The sequence below is a fragment of the Hypanus sabinus genome, chromosome 18, assembly GCF_030144855.1.
Source record: "Hypanus sabinus isolate sHypSab1 chromosome 18, sHypSab1.hap1, whole genome shotgun sequence".
In the NCBI taxonomy this organism is placed as follows: Eukaryota; Metazoa; Chordata; class Chondrichthyes; order Myliobatiformes; family Dasyatidae; genus Hypanus; species Hypanus sabinus.
In genome coordinates, this window is record NC_082723.1 from 37467703 (window position 1) to 37482415 (window position 14713).

The window sequence follows — 14713 nt, forward strand, 5'->3', positions numbered from 1 at the left end:
ATGCAAGACATTCGGAAATTTATTTAAATGATAGGAAGGCACAAATGGTTAGAGCTTGGCAGCCATTCAGCTGTCAGATCTGAAGCATCTGTTATAATCACCCAACTAAGACCACTTCTCCACATCCTGATATTCTTTCAGATTCTTTTCAACGTTCCAATTGAATTTTCCCCCACTACTGCGATTGGCTGTAGTTTCTGGACTCCAACCATGAGCTGTATAAAGCTTATGTTCCGGTTCTTTTACTATATTTGTCCTCTGCTCTAGGATCACTCCAAGAGTGAACAGTTGCTCTCAACCAATGATTTTAAATACCTCAAAATTACCTCAATCCAAACACTGACACTGGATTAATTTTGCTAAATTTCCTCTACAGCATTGTACAGCTTCTGACTGTTTGACTTCATAGCCTTATTGCTCTTTGTCTCTGTTTATAAAGCCGATGACCCTTTGCTCCAAAAACAAGTATATGACTGGGGGAGGGGTGCCAGTCCTTAGCTTTTTACTCCTTAGCTTTGTTCCTTGTGGTTTATAATATCTATCATCTTACCTACATACCTAGGCCCACATCATAACAAAGAAAAGCAGTGACCTCCTGGGGAACTACTGTACATAGTGCAAACCCAAGTCCAACAATCTCTTTCCCTGCTATTGTTTCCCATTACCTAGCCAATCTTCAATCCAAGTTCTTACAGCCCCTTTAATTTCACACATTATAATTTTGATGACAAAAGATGACACTTTATTGAAACACCTTTTGCAAATCATACATTTTCTACATCAATCCTACTTCAAAAACTATCAAGGTCGATAAAACCATAAGACATAGGAGCAGAATTAGGCCATTCAGCCCATCAAATCTGCTCCACCATTCCATCATGGCTGATCCCTATTGTCACTCAACCCCACACTTATACCTTCTAGTCATAAACTTTGATGCCCTGACCAATCAAGAAACTATCAATTTTCACTTATACCCATGGTCTTGGCCACCACTGCAGTCTGTGGCAGAGCATTCCACAGATTCACCATTCTAGCTAAAAAAACTTCCTCCTTACCTCTGTTCTAAAGGGTCACCCTTCAATTCTGAAGCTGTGCCCTCTAGTTCTGGACACTCCCACCATAGGAAATATCTTCTCCACATCCACCTTATCTAGTCCTTTCAACACTTAGGTTTGAACAAGATCCCTCACATTCTAAATTCCAGTGAGTACAGACCCAAAAATGCCAAATGCTTCTCATATGTTAACCCCATTTATTCCTGAAAATATCATTGTGAACCTTCTTGGCACTCTTTCCAATGACAATACATCTTTTGAGATGGGGGGGGGGCACAAAACTGTTAACAATATTTCATGTGCAGCCTGACTAGTATCTTATAAAGCTTCAGCATCATCTCCTTGTTTTTATATTCTATTCCACTTGAAGTGAATGCTAACATTGCATTTGGCTTCTTTATCACAGAGTCAACCTTCTGTGAGTCTTTCTGCAAGACTTCCAAGTCCCTCTGCCCCTCTGATGTTGAATTTTCTCCTCATTAATAGTCTGCACTTTTGTTCCTTTTAACAAAATGTATTATCTCACATTTCCCAAAACTGTTTTCCATCTACCAGTTTTTTTTGCCCATTCTTCCAATTTGTGCAAGTCCTTCTGCAATTGTATTGCTTCCTCAGCACTACCTACCCCTCTACTTATCTTCATATCCTCTGCAAACTTTGCCACAAAGCCATCAATTCCACTATTTAAATCACTGATAAACAATGTAAAAAAAAGTAGCAGTCCCGATACTGACCCCTGAGGAACACCACTAGTCACTGGCAGCCAAGTCATTCCCACTCCCTGCCTGTCAGCCATTCCTCTGTCCCTGCTAGTACCTTTCCTGTAATGTCATGGGATTTTATCTTGTAAAGCAGCCTCATGCATGGCACCTCATCGAATGCCTCGGACAACCACTGCCTCTCCTTTGTGCACTTTGTTACTTCCTTGAAGAACTAACAGGCTTGTCAGGCAAAATTTCCCTTTACAGAAACCGTGCTGACTTTGACTTATTTTATCATTAGTTTCCAAGTACCTTGAAACCTTAATAATAGGCTTCAACATGTTTGCCAACCACTAAGATTAAGCCAACAGCCCTATAATTTCCTTTCCTCCCTTCTTAAAGGGTAACATTTACACTTTTCCAGTCTTCTGGAACCACACCAGAATCAAGTGACTCTTTAAAGATCATGACCAATGCATCTGCCATGTCTTCAACAATCTCTTTCAGACTATGGGACATAATGTAGTGTAGTCCAGGTGCCTTTCAGTTTGCCAAGCACTTTCTCCCCCTACTTAATAGCAATGGCATTCACTCCTGCTCCCTGACACTCAAGGACCTCTGGCACACTGTATTGGAGTATAAAAATATTATGGAGTATAAAAGTTGTATTATTTGCTGTGTAACCAAAACTATGTAGTCAGCTTGCTATGCATGTATCCAAAATGAAATCCTAGGAACGTAGAAGACAATGGTGTGTTAAAGGTAGCTAAAGAGATGTCGTCAGCTTTGAAACTTGCTACTTGCTATGCATGTACCCAATTTAGCAGGAGAATGAAGTATTAAGAATGTAAACTTGCTATTTGCTAGAGAATGAAATCTTAGGAATGTAAAAGACAATGGTGTGTTAATGAGAGGTAGCTAAGAGATGTAGATTAGAACATGATTAAATCAATGGGACATACGTGTGGTACATGTGAAACTGGACCAGGAGATTGATATAAAAAATGCTGTGTCTGGGGATCGGTGGCAATCAGTGACTAGCTCAATGACTGTCTCAGCTTTGATTTGCAAATTAAAGTTTAACCCTTCTTGAAGAATCTTCTGCGTCTCCTGGTCATTTCTGAGGCACGAAAAACCACGACAAAATTGGCGACTGTGACAGGACCAGAAAGAGACCCGCGGAAAGGAAACGGCAGATTGGGGAAGCTTCCCAGTCCTCTGGGACCCCCACAAGGCTAACAGAATTAAGGGTGCACCCAAACAAAAGGTAAGCGCTTTTTGCGACAATTTGGACTAAGAATTCTGTTGGCTTTGGGGAGGTCTTGGAGTCTCAGAAGTGTGGAACCACTGCCGAAGGGTCTCTCCTGTCCAAAGAATCTGACAGAATTGGGGGTTAACAGAGGAGGCTCAGAGGATTGATCAAGAACACTGCAGTGAGGGTAAGTACAAATAAGTTAATAAGAAGTTAAGAAAAAGTCCATGTGGTGTTGGTATGAAACGAAGGGCTGAATGGGCAGGGAAAGGAAAATAGAATAGAATTAGAGTAGAAAATCCTCGTGGCTACCACCTTAAGAGATAAGGGTCTGAACAGACGAGGTGCAAAAAGCAAGTTCTGTGGGTACTGCTCTGAATAGAGGTCTGCACGGGCAGAACAGAATAGGAAACAAGGACAGTCCAATATATAGTTTAAAGCGCTGGCAGATAGACGATAGACTAGGCATAGAATTAGAGTAAATAATATTATCCAGTAAATGAACTGTGAATCTCTGAAATACCTTAAAAAGAGAGAACAACATGACAGGTAAAGGAACGGCAGTAGAGATTCTGAGCAAAAAATTCCCATTAATTAAATATGAGATCTCAAAAACTTCAGAAAAATGGGAAAAAAGAACCAATAACCTGGTCACTAAGTGGCCAAGAGAAGGATCGTTTGATGTAAGTTTGTGCGAAGAAATGGAGGGACTAATTAAAAATTACAAACCAAAAGATAATTCTAAGAAAAGAGAGCAAAAAAGAGATCGAGAAATGGAAGTGCTAAAACTCCTCAGAACGGAGGGAGAAAGGCTGAGGAGGACAGGTAGAATATTAATTACAAGCGAGGAAGACACTCAGGTGCTGGAAAAACAGCCTGTTATAGAGAGAGAGGAGAGTACGGTGAGAAGCTGGCTTCGGCTCCGTACCCGGATGCCAAAGAAACCGAAAAACCCCCTCCCTATAATGAGGAAGAAACCCCTAAGCAATGCCCCCTGCTGACGGGGACAGTAAACATGCAGGGAGAAGTACAAGTTTGGGATAATGAGGAAGAAAAAAAACAATACGAGAAGGAAAAAGCAGCAATATGGAAGGAGATACAGGCAGAAAGGATAAAGGTGGAACAGGCACAGAGAGAAATGGAAGAAGGGATTGAACAGATGAAATACTTGAGAGGAAAAGGAATATGAGTAGTATAGGTTATACTAAAGAAATAAACAGACTAGAAAAGAAGGTGACTCATTGGAGGAGCAAGAGTTAAGTAGAGAGAGGGAGGGGATGTGAGAATTTGTGGGGAAGAGGTAGGAGGCAGAAGCCCAGAAGAGCAGAAGGAGGCGGTAGGAGAGCGACTTGCAGAAGTAGAGAGAGAGCCAGATAAGTTACTGAGAGGGGATTGCCAGAAGAGATGCGAAAAATACTCCAGGGGCCAACCAAGTATTGAATCAAGACAGAAAGGAAGGACTCCACAAGGAGACCAAGGGAAAAAGAGAACCCCGGAGACATTTGTGTGGGAGGCAGTAAAGACATACCCTGAGACAGTTGGGGAGTCAGGTGAGGAGGAGAGCCAGGGCAGAAGGGAAGGAGGAGGAAGAATGATGCCATTGTTACTAAAAGGATCAGGACAAGTGCAGTATATCCCTTGGGGAGCCCAGGACCTAGAAGGGCTGAAAAACACTCTGCCCAATCTACATGAAGGAGCAGGGAAATGGATTAGTGCCTTTGAAAGAGAAATGGCGGGACGATTATTGGCTATGGGAGATTTGAAGGCACTATTGATAAGGTTGATGGGAACCTCCAAATTTAACGAACTAATGGAAATGGCTGGCATAGTAAACTCGAACAACCCAAGAACTGATGGAGACGGGTTTGACAGAGTGAGGCAGAGGGTATGGCAGGCCCTCAGAAAGCTTTATCCACCCAAAGTGGACCCCAAAACCTTAAAAGGGAATCCACAGGGAGACACTTAAAACCCAGCAGCTTACGTAGAAAACCAGTTGAAAAGGTGGAGACTGAGCAAGAGGTGGAGAATAGCTTATTTATGACCTCACTGTTCCCACATAGCATTTTGGATGCAATGCCTCCACAAGTAAAATCCAAACTGGAGTAAGTGGTTGGGTTAACATCAAAGACCCCACAAGAATTTAGAGACCGCATACCGTAGATTCCGGACTACAGAGCGCACCTGATTAAAAGCCGCATGCTCTAATTTTAGAAAGAAAATCAATTTTGTACTTGTACAGGCTGCACCAGATTTTAAGCCGCAGGTGTCCCACGCTGTAATATGAGATATTTACACAGAAAGATATTACACGTGAGGATTTTTTAACTTTTAATTAAATCCGTATGGTAACATAAACAAATACATATTGCAAATGCTTTTTTTTCGAACAGTGCCTGTAACACAGCTACTTTTAAATATACATACGTATCGGTAACACACAAATTACGTTGCGTATACTTTTTTACTGAACAGTGCACGAACAACATTCCAATATCTCCTAACGACTGGTAAAAAAAAATATATATACTGCAGCCTACCAGGAAAAGTTATTGATCGTCTTCTTCATCTTCCTCCTGCGCACTAAAATCATCAAAGTTCTCTTCTTCAGTGTCCGAATTGAACAACCTCAGGATCTGGTCACTCACTTCAGTCTCTTCGTTGTCGCTCTCACTTGAGCGCACGCGGTCCTCTTCATCACGCAGCAGTCCAGCCTTTCGAAACCCGTTAGTGATGGTGGATGTTGTGACACGGCTCCACGCATTTAGAATCCACTGGCAGACTTGAGTTAAAGATGCTCTTCGCATGCGTCCTGTTTTGGTAAAGGATTTCTCGCTGCTCGTCATCCAAGTCTCCCACTCAACGCGCAGCGCCACTTTAAATGCCCGGTTCACGCTTATGTCCAGTGGCTGCAAATACTTCATGGTGCCCCCAGGAATCACAGCTGGAATTGAGTTTGTACTCTTGATGGCAGCTTTCACTGAATCTGTTATATGGGCCCTCATGCTGTCCATAACGAGCAATGCTTTTTTTCTGTGAAAAAATCCCCCTGGTCGCTTGGCGTAGCACTCTCTCAGCCAATCCTTCATTAGACTCTCCGTCATCCAACCTTTCTTATTGACTTTCACCATGATTTCTTCTGGGAATTTTTCCTTTGGCATTGTCAGCCTCTTAAAACTCACCATCGGTGGAAGCTTTAGTCCGGATGCTGTGCAGCTCAGAACACAAGTAAAATGCGTTCTCTCATGTCATTCTTTTCAGTGTGATGGATGAGTCACCTTTTTTATTAACAGTCCGAGTGAGAGGCAGGTCAAACGTCAAAGGTACTTCATCCATATTTATGATATCATTGAGTGAATGTGCGGAAGTTAGACCTCCTCTCGTGGTCGAGAGGGAGCTGCTGACACAGAGTCGTGCGTACCCTGACGGACAGGCCTTTTCATCTCATAAATCTAAAACACCACGATGGCCCACCTCTAAAATCTTCGATTTTCATTTTGGTGGCGATTGCTTTAGCCTTCAGTCTGATCTGCACGGTGGAAACACCGCGTCCGCCTGCTCTCTGTGTGTTAACCCAGTCTTCAAGAAAGTTTTCAAGTTCGGGCCATCTGCTATGATTACCTCTGAAAGCTTTTGTCGTCTTTTTGCATTGACTCAGTTCTTCACGCTGGCGTCTCCACCGTCTCACCATCGATTCATTTATGCCAAGATTATGCAGCAGCTCGATTTCCTTCTTCAACTGCCAGATTGATCGCCTTTAACTTAAAAGCTGCATCATATGCTTTTCTTCGAGTGTTTTCCATGTTGATGAGGGTGAGTACAAATGACTGATTTACAATAATTTAATTGTGAAAGTGCGCTTGATTTATCGTACAATTTCATTGGACCTCTGGGAACTACTCATCAATTTCATTGGTCTACTGTTATGAGGCAAAATGTTTTTGGCGGCATGAAAAAAAAACATGCATTAGCCGCACCGTAGTACAGGCCGCAGTGTTGCCGCAGTGTTCAAAGCGTGGGAAAAAAGTAGCGGCTTATAGTCCGGAATTTACGGTAGTCCATGCGGTTGAGAAATACCGGAAAGACAAACAAAGGTTGGCTGAACAGCAGGAAGAGGTTCAAAGAAAGTTAATACAAATGCAGCTCGAAGAGCTCAAAAAGGAAAGAGAAAAACAAAAAGATGCTGCCAGCAACCACTGGTCTGAGTACAGCCATCGAACTGGACAAAGCACTGCTATATGGAGGGACCAATCATACTGTACGACAAGAGCTGGAAAACCCCATGCCAATAATCGTCTTTGGGGGAGCATTCCCACAAATGCCCTACCAGGAACAGACTAAATTCAAACAGCCCAGACAGGACTGGAAGTCCCAAGGAGGGGGGACAGAGAAGCTATGGGCAGAGGGGACCAGTGAGGAAACAGGGGGAAAGAGAGGTAGAGAGATTATGCTGGGAATGTAATCAGCCAGGTCACATGAGAAGAGATTGTCTGTTTACACTATGGCCTGTCACACACCAGCAGGAACCGATAAGAAGGGAACTAAAGTTTAGCCAAGGACCAGCCCCCACAGGCCCAAGTGGACCTGTGAACCCCTATGTGAGGTATTAGGGGTGCCCCGAGAACTTGAGTGGGAAGGGACATTACCCAATGATAACAAGGGAGGCAGACGAGGAACCCATTGTTCAGGTTATGTTAGAAGGGCAACTGACACCATGTGTACAGCCACAGTATACCCTTCACCTTCCCATGTCAGGAAACTTTATTAAGACAGTAGGGCTCTTGGGGGAAAACACAGTTAACAGTGCATGGCTCCAGTGCAGTTGAGAATGGGAAATAAAGGAATTGTTTTGCGGATGTTAGTATTTAAAGGAACTCCGATTAATTTGTTAGGCAGAGATGCCTTATTGAAACTGGAATTAAAATTAGAATGCACCAGAAATGGGCTGAGTGTGGAAAGAGCAGGGGCTCAATTGATAGTGCGAGAAGACGAGAAGGCTAATGTCTTTTGGATAGGAGACATCGCAGATCAGATTCAGGGAACCTGGGAAAAATGGAAAAAGGGCGTGCAGGCTATATTACCCAGGGCTGTAATGCCCAAATCTGAGCTACATTGTACAGTGATTTCTGACAAGACTCAGAAAAGGGAATTAGAGGAGAGATGGCACCTGGAGGTATGTACCCAACAGCACCTGGAAGGGGAGGCTGTGATAATTGGAAAGCAAGGGGCAGCTTTACAAGCTAAGTGGAACACCTTTTTAGAAAAATGGTACAGGACACCGGAGGCTGCGTCCCACGTAACATTGTTGGTAAACAAGAGATATCAGTCTAAAGACTTAGGACCCTTAGTTAAGAGTGTTGAAACCGTAATAGTGTGGAGGAAAATCACGCCAGAAGTGTGGATATCAGAAGACAATTGCATTAAAATAATGGTAAGTGTAGATATGGTAGGGACAGTGAGAGAGGTTGAAATAACTCCCCAACCACACATGCCATTGCTGGGAAAGGAAAGAGGCCAACAGAAAGATAGGTTAGATGAGTTGCCATCTATTCTGTGGTCACAGCTCGACACAGACGTAGGGAAAATAAAAACAACTAGTCCAGTGGAAATAAGGCTGAAAAAAGGAGCAATTCCACCCAGGAGACCACAATACCCTCTAATAAGACCAGAAGCAGAAGAGGGAATAGCATCAACAGTGCAGGGGTTGCTTGAAATAGGGGTGCTTAAAAGAACAAACAGTTCATGTAATACCCCGTTGCTGCCGGTCTTAAAAGCAGATAAATCTAAGTGGAGATTGGTGCATGATTTGCGAGCGGTAAATGATGTGGTCTGGCCAGCGGTAGTCCCCAACCCACACACGCTTTTGACTAATGTTCCACCAGAAGCAAGTTACTTTTCAGTGATTGATTTGTGTTCGGCTTTCTTCAGCATTCCTCTAGCCGATCAGTGTCAGTATCTGTTTGCATTTACTTACAGAGGTGCTCAGTATACCTATACCAGGATGCCGCAAGGATTTAAACATTCACCACAAGTTTTTAATCAGGTGTTGAAGGCAGACCTAGAGGGTATACCGTTGGAAAGTACATTGTTACAGTATGTGAATGACCTGTTGATTTGCTCCCACAGTGAGGAACAGCGTGAGCAGGACACTGTAACTCTGTTAGAGAAGCTGGCGCACGGAGGACATAAAGTATCCAAAAAGAAACTGCAATTTTGCACGCAGCAAGTGGAGTACTTACGCAGGGTAATATCCAAGGGAGAGAAGGCGATAGCACCAGATCAGATTGAGGCAATAACTAAGGCCCCAAAACCCCAGACTGTAGGGCAGATGATGACGTTTTTGGGAACGGCAGGGTATAGCTCAGATTGGATAGGAGAATATGCTGAGATTGTGGCACCTTTGAGAAAGATAATGAAAGAAGCAGGACATACAAATTTGAAGAACAGCTTACAGTGGAATGGAGAGGCGGAGATAGCTTTCAATACTATTAAGCAGGAATTGCAGTCAGCACCAGCATTAACTTTGCCTGACTACGAGAAGGTTTTTCATTTGTATGTATCTAACCGACAGGAGGGTTATGTCACAGCGGTTCTAACACAAGAAACAGGCACAGGAAAAGCAAAGCAGCCGATAGCATACTACAGTACGAAACTAGATGAGGTGGCTCAGGAGTATCCACCCTGTTATCAGGGATTGGCGGCGCTGTACTATGCATATGAAAAGGCATCATCTGTAACCCTGGGCTATCCTGTGACTCTGGACACACATCACAAAGTAGCAGAATTGCTGGAAAGAGGGAAATTTATGCTGACGCCAGCCAGGATAGCAGTGTATCAGATGCTATTGACATTTCCTGATATAACTATACAGAAATGCACTACCAGTAATATAGCCGATTTTGTTCCTTTGGGCTATGAAGGAGAACCCCACGACTGTGTAGGGAAGACAATGGCATTTGCCAAATTGAGAGCAGATTTACAGTCAGAACCACTAGAGGATGCAGATAAAAAGGTTCTGTTCGTAGATGGCTCTTGTTATAGGGACTATGATGGAAATCATGCAGGGTTCTCAGTAGTACAGCAGGATCAGTTGAGCTATAAGATTATTATTATAACACAGATTATTATAACACGGTCCCCAACTGTGTTCCGCCCAACTAGCGGAAATCAAAGCCCTGACAGCTGCGTGTGAAATGATGGAAGGTGAGAAAGTAGACATCTATACTGATTCGGCATATGCCCATGGAGTATGCCATTTGTTCGGGGCAGTGTGGAAGCAGAGAGGTTTTTAAAAAAAGTAATGGAGATCCCATACAACATTGTTAGCAAATTCTAGACTTAATAAAAGCTATAATAAAACCTAAAGCATTGGCCATAGTAAAATGCCAGGCACATAAAAAGGGAAATGATGTAATAACAAAGGGAAATCAAGCTGCGGATGAGGCAGCCAGAAAAGCGTCTGGGTGTACATCAGCTGTCATTGCCCCCCAGGTAAGCCTAACTCCAGAACCTGAGGTAGAGGACCTAATTGAAATACAAGGTAAGGCAACTTTGGCAGAACAGACAACGTGGAGAAAAAGGGGGGCCAAGCAGAACCCGGAAGGCTTATGGAGCACAGAAGACGGTTTGTTGGTAGCGCCCACCCCTCTACTGACGATTCTGATTTCAGAAGCGCATGGGATGGACCATTGTGCAAGGGGGGAAAGTGATAAAGAAAATAAAGAAGGATGGTTTTTGGTCACCTTATTTACAGGCTTCAGTGGACTTTGTCTTGTCACAGTGTGAGGTATGCGCACAGAATAATGTTCGAAAGAGAATTACAACCCCAATAGGCCACATTCCTGTACCTGAAGGACCATTTAACCATCTAGTGATCGATTACGTAGACATGATAAAGACAGTGAGAGGGAAAAGATACATGCTGGTAGAAATTGATCAATTTAGCAGATAGGTGGAGGTGGTACCTTCAAGAGATCAAGGGGCAAAGACAGTGGTAAAATTTCTGACAAATGAAGTGATCCCAAGATTTGGAATACCTACAGAAGTTAGCTCAGACAATGGTTCAGCTTTTATCCAGAAAGTGGTCAAACTGGTACTACAGGCACTGAGGATAAAGCAAAGATTTGGATGTGTATACCACCCTCAGTCGCAGGGCATGGTAGAGAGAATTAATGGAACACTGAAAGCCAAACTAAACAAAATTTGTGCAGACACTAAACTTAATTGGGTCGATGCTTTACTGTTAGCATTGATGAGTTACTGCATGCAAACTAATCGAATAACATGCCTGACACCGCATGAGATGCTCACTGGGAAGCTATCATATCTGTGATAGGGGTAAGCAAAAATGTTGAATGGATAAACTATATATACTACAATCAACAGAGGTTCATCAACTACACCGATGATGCACTGGAGGCGTTAGGGCAACAGCTAGATGCAACTAGCAGGGTGGCGTGGCAAAACAGACAGGTACTGGATTGGCTTTTGGCAGAAAAAGTGTGTGTGTAATGTTTGGAGAACAATGAAGCACTTTCATACCGAACAATACTAGCCCAGAAGGGTCTTTCACCAGAGCAATGAATAAACTGAAGAATCTGCGAACTGAGGTCAAACAGAATGCAAGGTTCGGACATCAGTTTTTTGATTGGTTAGAAAGTAGACTCAGAGGATGGGGAGCATGGCTGACTAGAAAATCAATAACTGTCAGTATTATATCGTTGAGTTGTGCGCTTGTGCTGTGCTGTTTTCTTCCTTGTCTCAAATCTCTTGTAGTGCGTGCTGCAACCAAACAATTTCTGATGCTCGTGGCAATTACTGAAGCAAGCTTAGTGGAGAAAGAAACACCGAAAATGTATCGTTACAGCCTACAACACCTGCAGGATGAACAAGAGCAAAACGACAGTGAGTGAGTAGATTGTAAGGGCTTATGAGTCTTTCCCTGTCTCAGGTACAGAGGGACAGGTTTTTGGCTCGGCATGCCCAGGGTAACAGGGAGAGAATGCTTTGAGATCTTGGCGCAGAAAATTATAGTTTAACCCGAGATTTGGAAATAAATGCTTGAGTTTATTGGGGCTTTTGTGCGTGGACTCTTAGTCTTCTTTTTTGGGTCTCAAAGGGGGGATATATTAGAGTATAAAAGTATTATGGAGTATAAAAGTTGTATTATTTGCTGTGTAACCAAAACTATGTAGTCAGCTTGCTGTGCATGTATCCAAAATGAAATCCTAGGAATGTAGAAGACAATGGTGTCTTAATGAGAGGTAGCTAAGAGATGTAGATTAGAACATGATTAAGTCAATGGGACATACGTGTGGTACATGTGAAACTGGACCAGGAGATTGATATAAAAAATGCTGTGTCCAGGGATCGGTGGGCAATCAGCGACTAGCTCAATGACTGTCTCAGCTTTGATTTGCAAATTAAAGTTTAACCCTCCTTGAAGACTCTTCAGCATCTCCTGGTCATTTGTGAGGCAGGAAAAACCACGACAACTGCCAGTGTCTTCCACAGTGAAGATAGATCCAAAGTACTTATTAAGTTCATCTGCCATTTCTTTGTCGTCGTCCCCCCATTACTACCTCTTCAGTATTATTTTCCAGTGATCCAATATCATCCCTCACCTCCCTTTTACTATTTATATAAGCTAAAAAAAATTTAGTATCCTGCCCACATCATACCAACCAATCTATAACTACGCCACGAGTTCATCCATCTTATTCCAAATACTGCATGCACATAAAAAAAACACCTTCAGCCCTTCATTTTTCACCCTTTTGAATTTTACCTGTGGTACAGTTTAACTCTTTGCTCCATCTGCATTTGTACCCAATCATTGGCTTGTCCTTCCTTACATTCACATCTCACCCATCATCTACTTGTGAACTGCTGGCTCATCCTCTGCATTATCGTACTGGTTCCCACTCCCCTGCCATATTAGCTTAAACCACTCCCAACAGCTCTATTAAACCTGCCTGCAAGGATACTGATCCCCATCGGATTCAAGTGTGACTATTTGCATATCACACCTGCCCCAGAAGAGGTTCCAATGATCCAGAACTCTGAATCGCTGCCCCTTGCTCCAACTCTTCATTTATACACCACCTCATTCTAATCCTATCCTCATTGTCACATGGCACAGGCAGCAATCCTGAGATCACCACCCTTGATATCCTGCTTCTTAACTTCCTTCCTAACTTCCTATATTCTGTTTTCATGATCTCCTTCCCTTTTCTACCATGACTTCTGGCTGGATATTTTCAGGATGTTGTGGACACATTCAGAAACAACGTGGACCCTGGCACCTGGGAGGCGAACTATCATCAGCATTTCTTTCTCATGTCCACAGAATCACCTTTGCTCTATCTACAGAGTCCCCTATTACTGCTGCCACCCTCCTCAGTTCCCTACACTTCTGAGCCACAGGGAAAGACTCAGTGTCAGAGGCACAACCACTGTTGCTTCACCCAGGTACAAAATAAGTACCAAATGGAGTACTTATTGTTGAGGGGGATGACCACCCATTTATCTGTCTCCTGTACCTTGGAGTTACTACCTCCCCATCACCTCCTCACTTTCCCTAACAAGCCGAAGGTCACCGAGCTGCAGCTCCAATTCCACAGTCTCTAAGGAGCTGCATCTCAATGCACCCGATACAGATGTGGCCATCGGGGAGGCTAAAAGTCTCCTAGAAATCTCACATCTGACACTCAGAACAGAACACTGGCCCTGCAGACGCACCCCCTATTCTTTCAAGAGTTCAAGAAGAGAGAAAACGAAAACTTACCTACATACCTCCCCTCCACCCGTTCTCACCAAAGCCTTACCACTCTGACTCAGACCATTCCAACAACGAACGGTACTTCTTTTAGGGAGACTGGGCTTTTCAAGCTGCACTCCAGACCTGCGCAGGAATACTTCTAAGCAAAGACTCCCACTGAAAAGATTTCCCTTTCACAAATTCTTACTGAACTTGTTGCTGGCTTCTCAAATACCTGCATTACACGAACTGAATTTACACTATTCAACAGACATCAGCAAGTTTTACCTTTCTTGATGGAACTGCAGTTGCCGACTTGCTGCTTTGTTCATACCCATCTGCAGAACATGGCATGGAAGGGGATGAGGCTGGTGCTTCAGTAAACTGCCCTTTTCCACCTACTGTTTAAATCGAGTCAAAAATCATAAAGTCCTTCCAGCTTCACAGTTCTCCCACTTCCAACAAAAATCATGTTAGAAAGGGAGTAGCAGTTACAATCTCCAATTGTACCTCAATGCTTTGAAAAATATAACCAGCTCATGCTAAAGCACGATGAATTTCCCCATGTATGGCTGACATAGCAGATTACAACATGACATTTAGAAAGGAGATTCACAAAACAGTTAAAAAGATTGACAATAACAAACTTCAAAAGGGATACACTGTTCACAGTAAACAGCATACACCAAAAGTAAAATGACAAAGGATCAATGCATAATGCTCAAAGTTTATTCTTAAAGGGCAAATTTCTTGCACCATATGTGAGACAAGGAGCCATACAAATTCCACAGAATTATATAAGTGATAATACATGTAACAAGAGCCAGTTAGATCCTCATGTATACAAAACAACTGGATTTTCCTGAACTTATTCAGTACTTTTCATGCCTTCATTGATTTCTCCATTTGCATTTTGTATTACAGAAAGCTTCAAGGAAAGAGAAGA

General features: G+C 43.0%; 1 protein-coding gene across 6 annotated transcripts in view; it reads right to left on the reverse strand.

Moving 5' to 3' along the window:
- The window catches only part of tsc1b (TSC complex subunit 1b), an 81863-nt gene that overhangs the window by 38872 nt on the left and 28278 nt on the right, over positions 1-14713 (reverse strand). For 5 of the 6 annotated variants that reach the window (XM_059994154.1, XM_059994155.1, XM_059994152.1 and 2 more), the window contains one exon: positions 14056-14168. In XM_059994154.1, the coding sequence (XP_059850137.1) occupies positions 14056-14168 (113 nt within the window). The remainder of the gene's footprint in view (positions 1-14055; positions 14169-14713) is intronic. The other variant, XM_059994156.1, reaches the window with a different exon arrangement.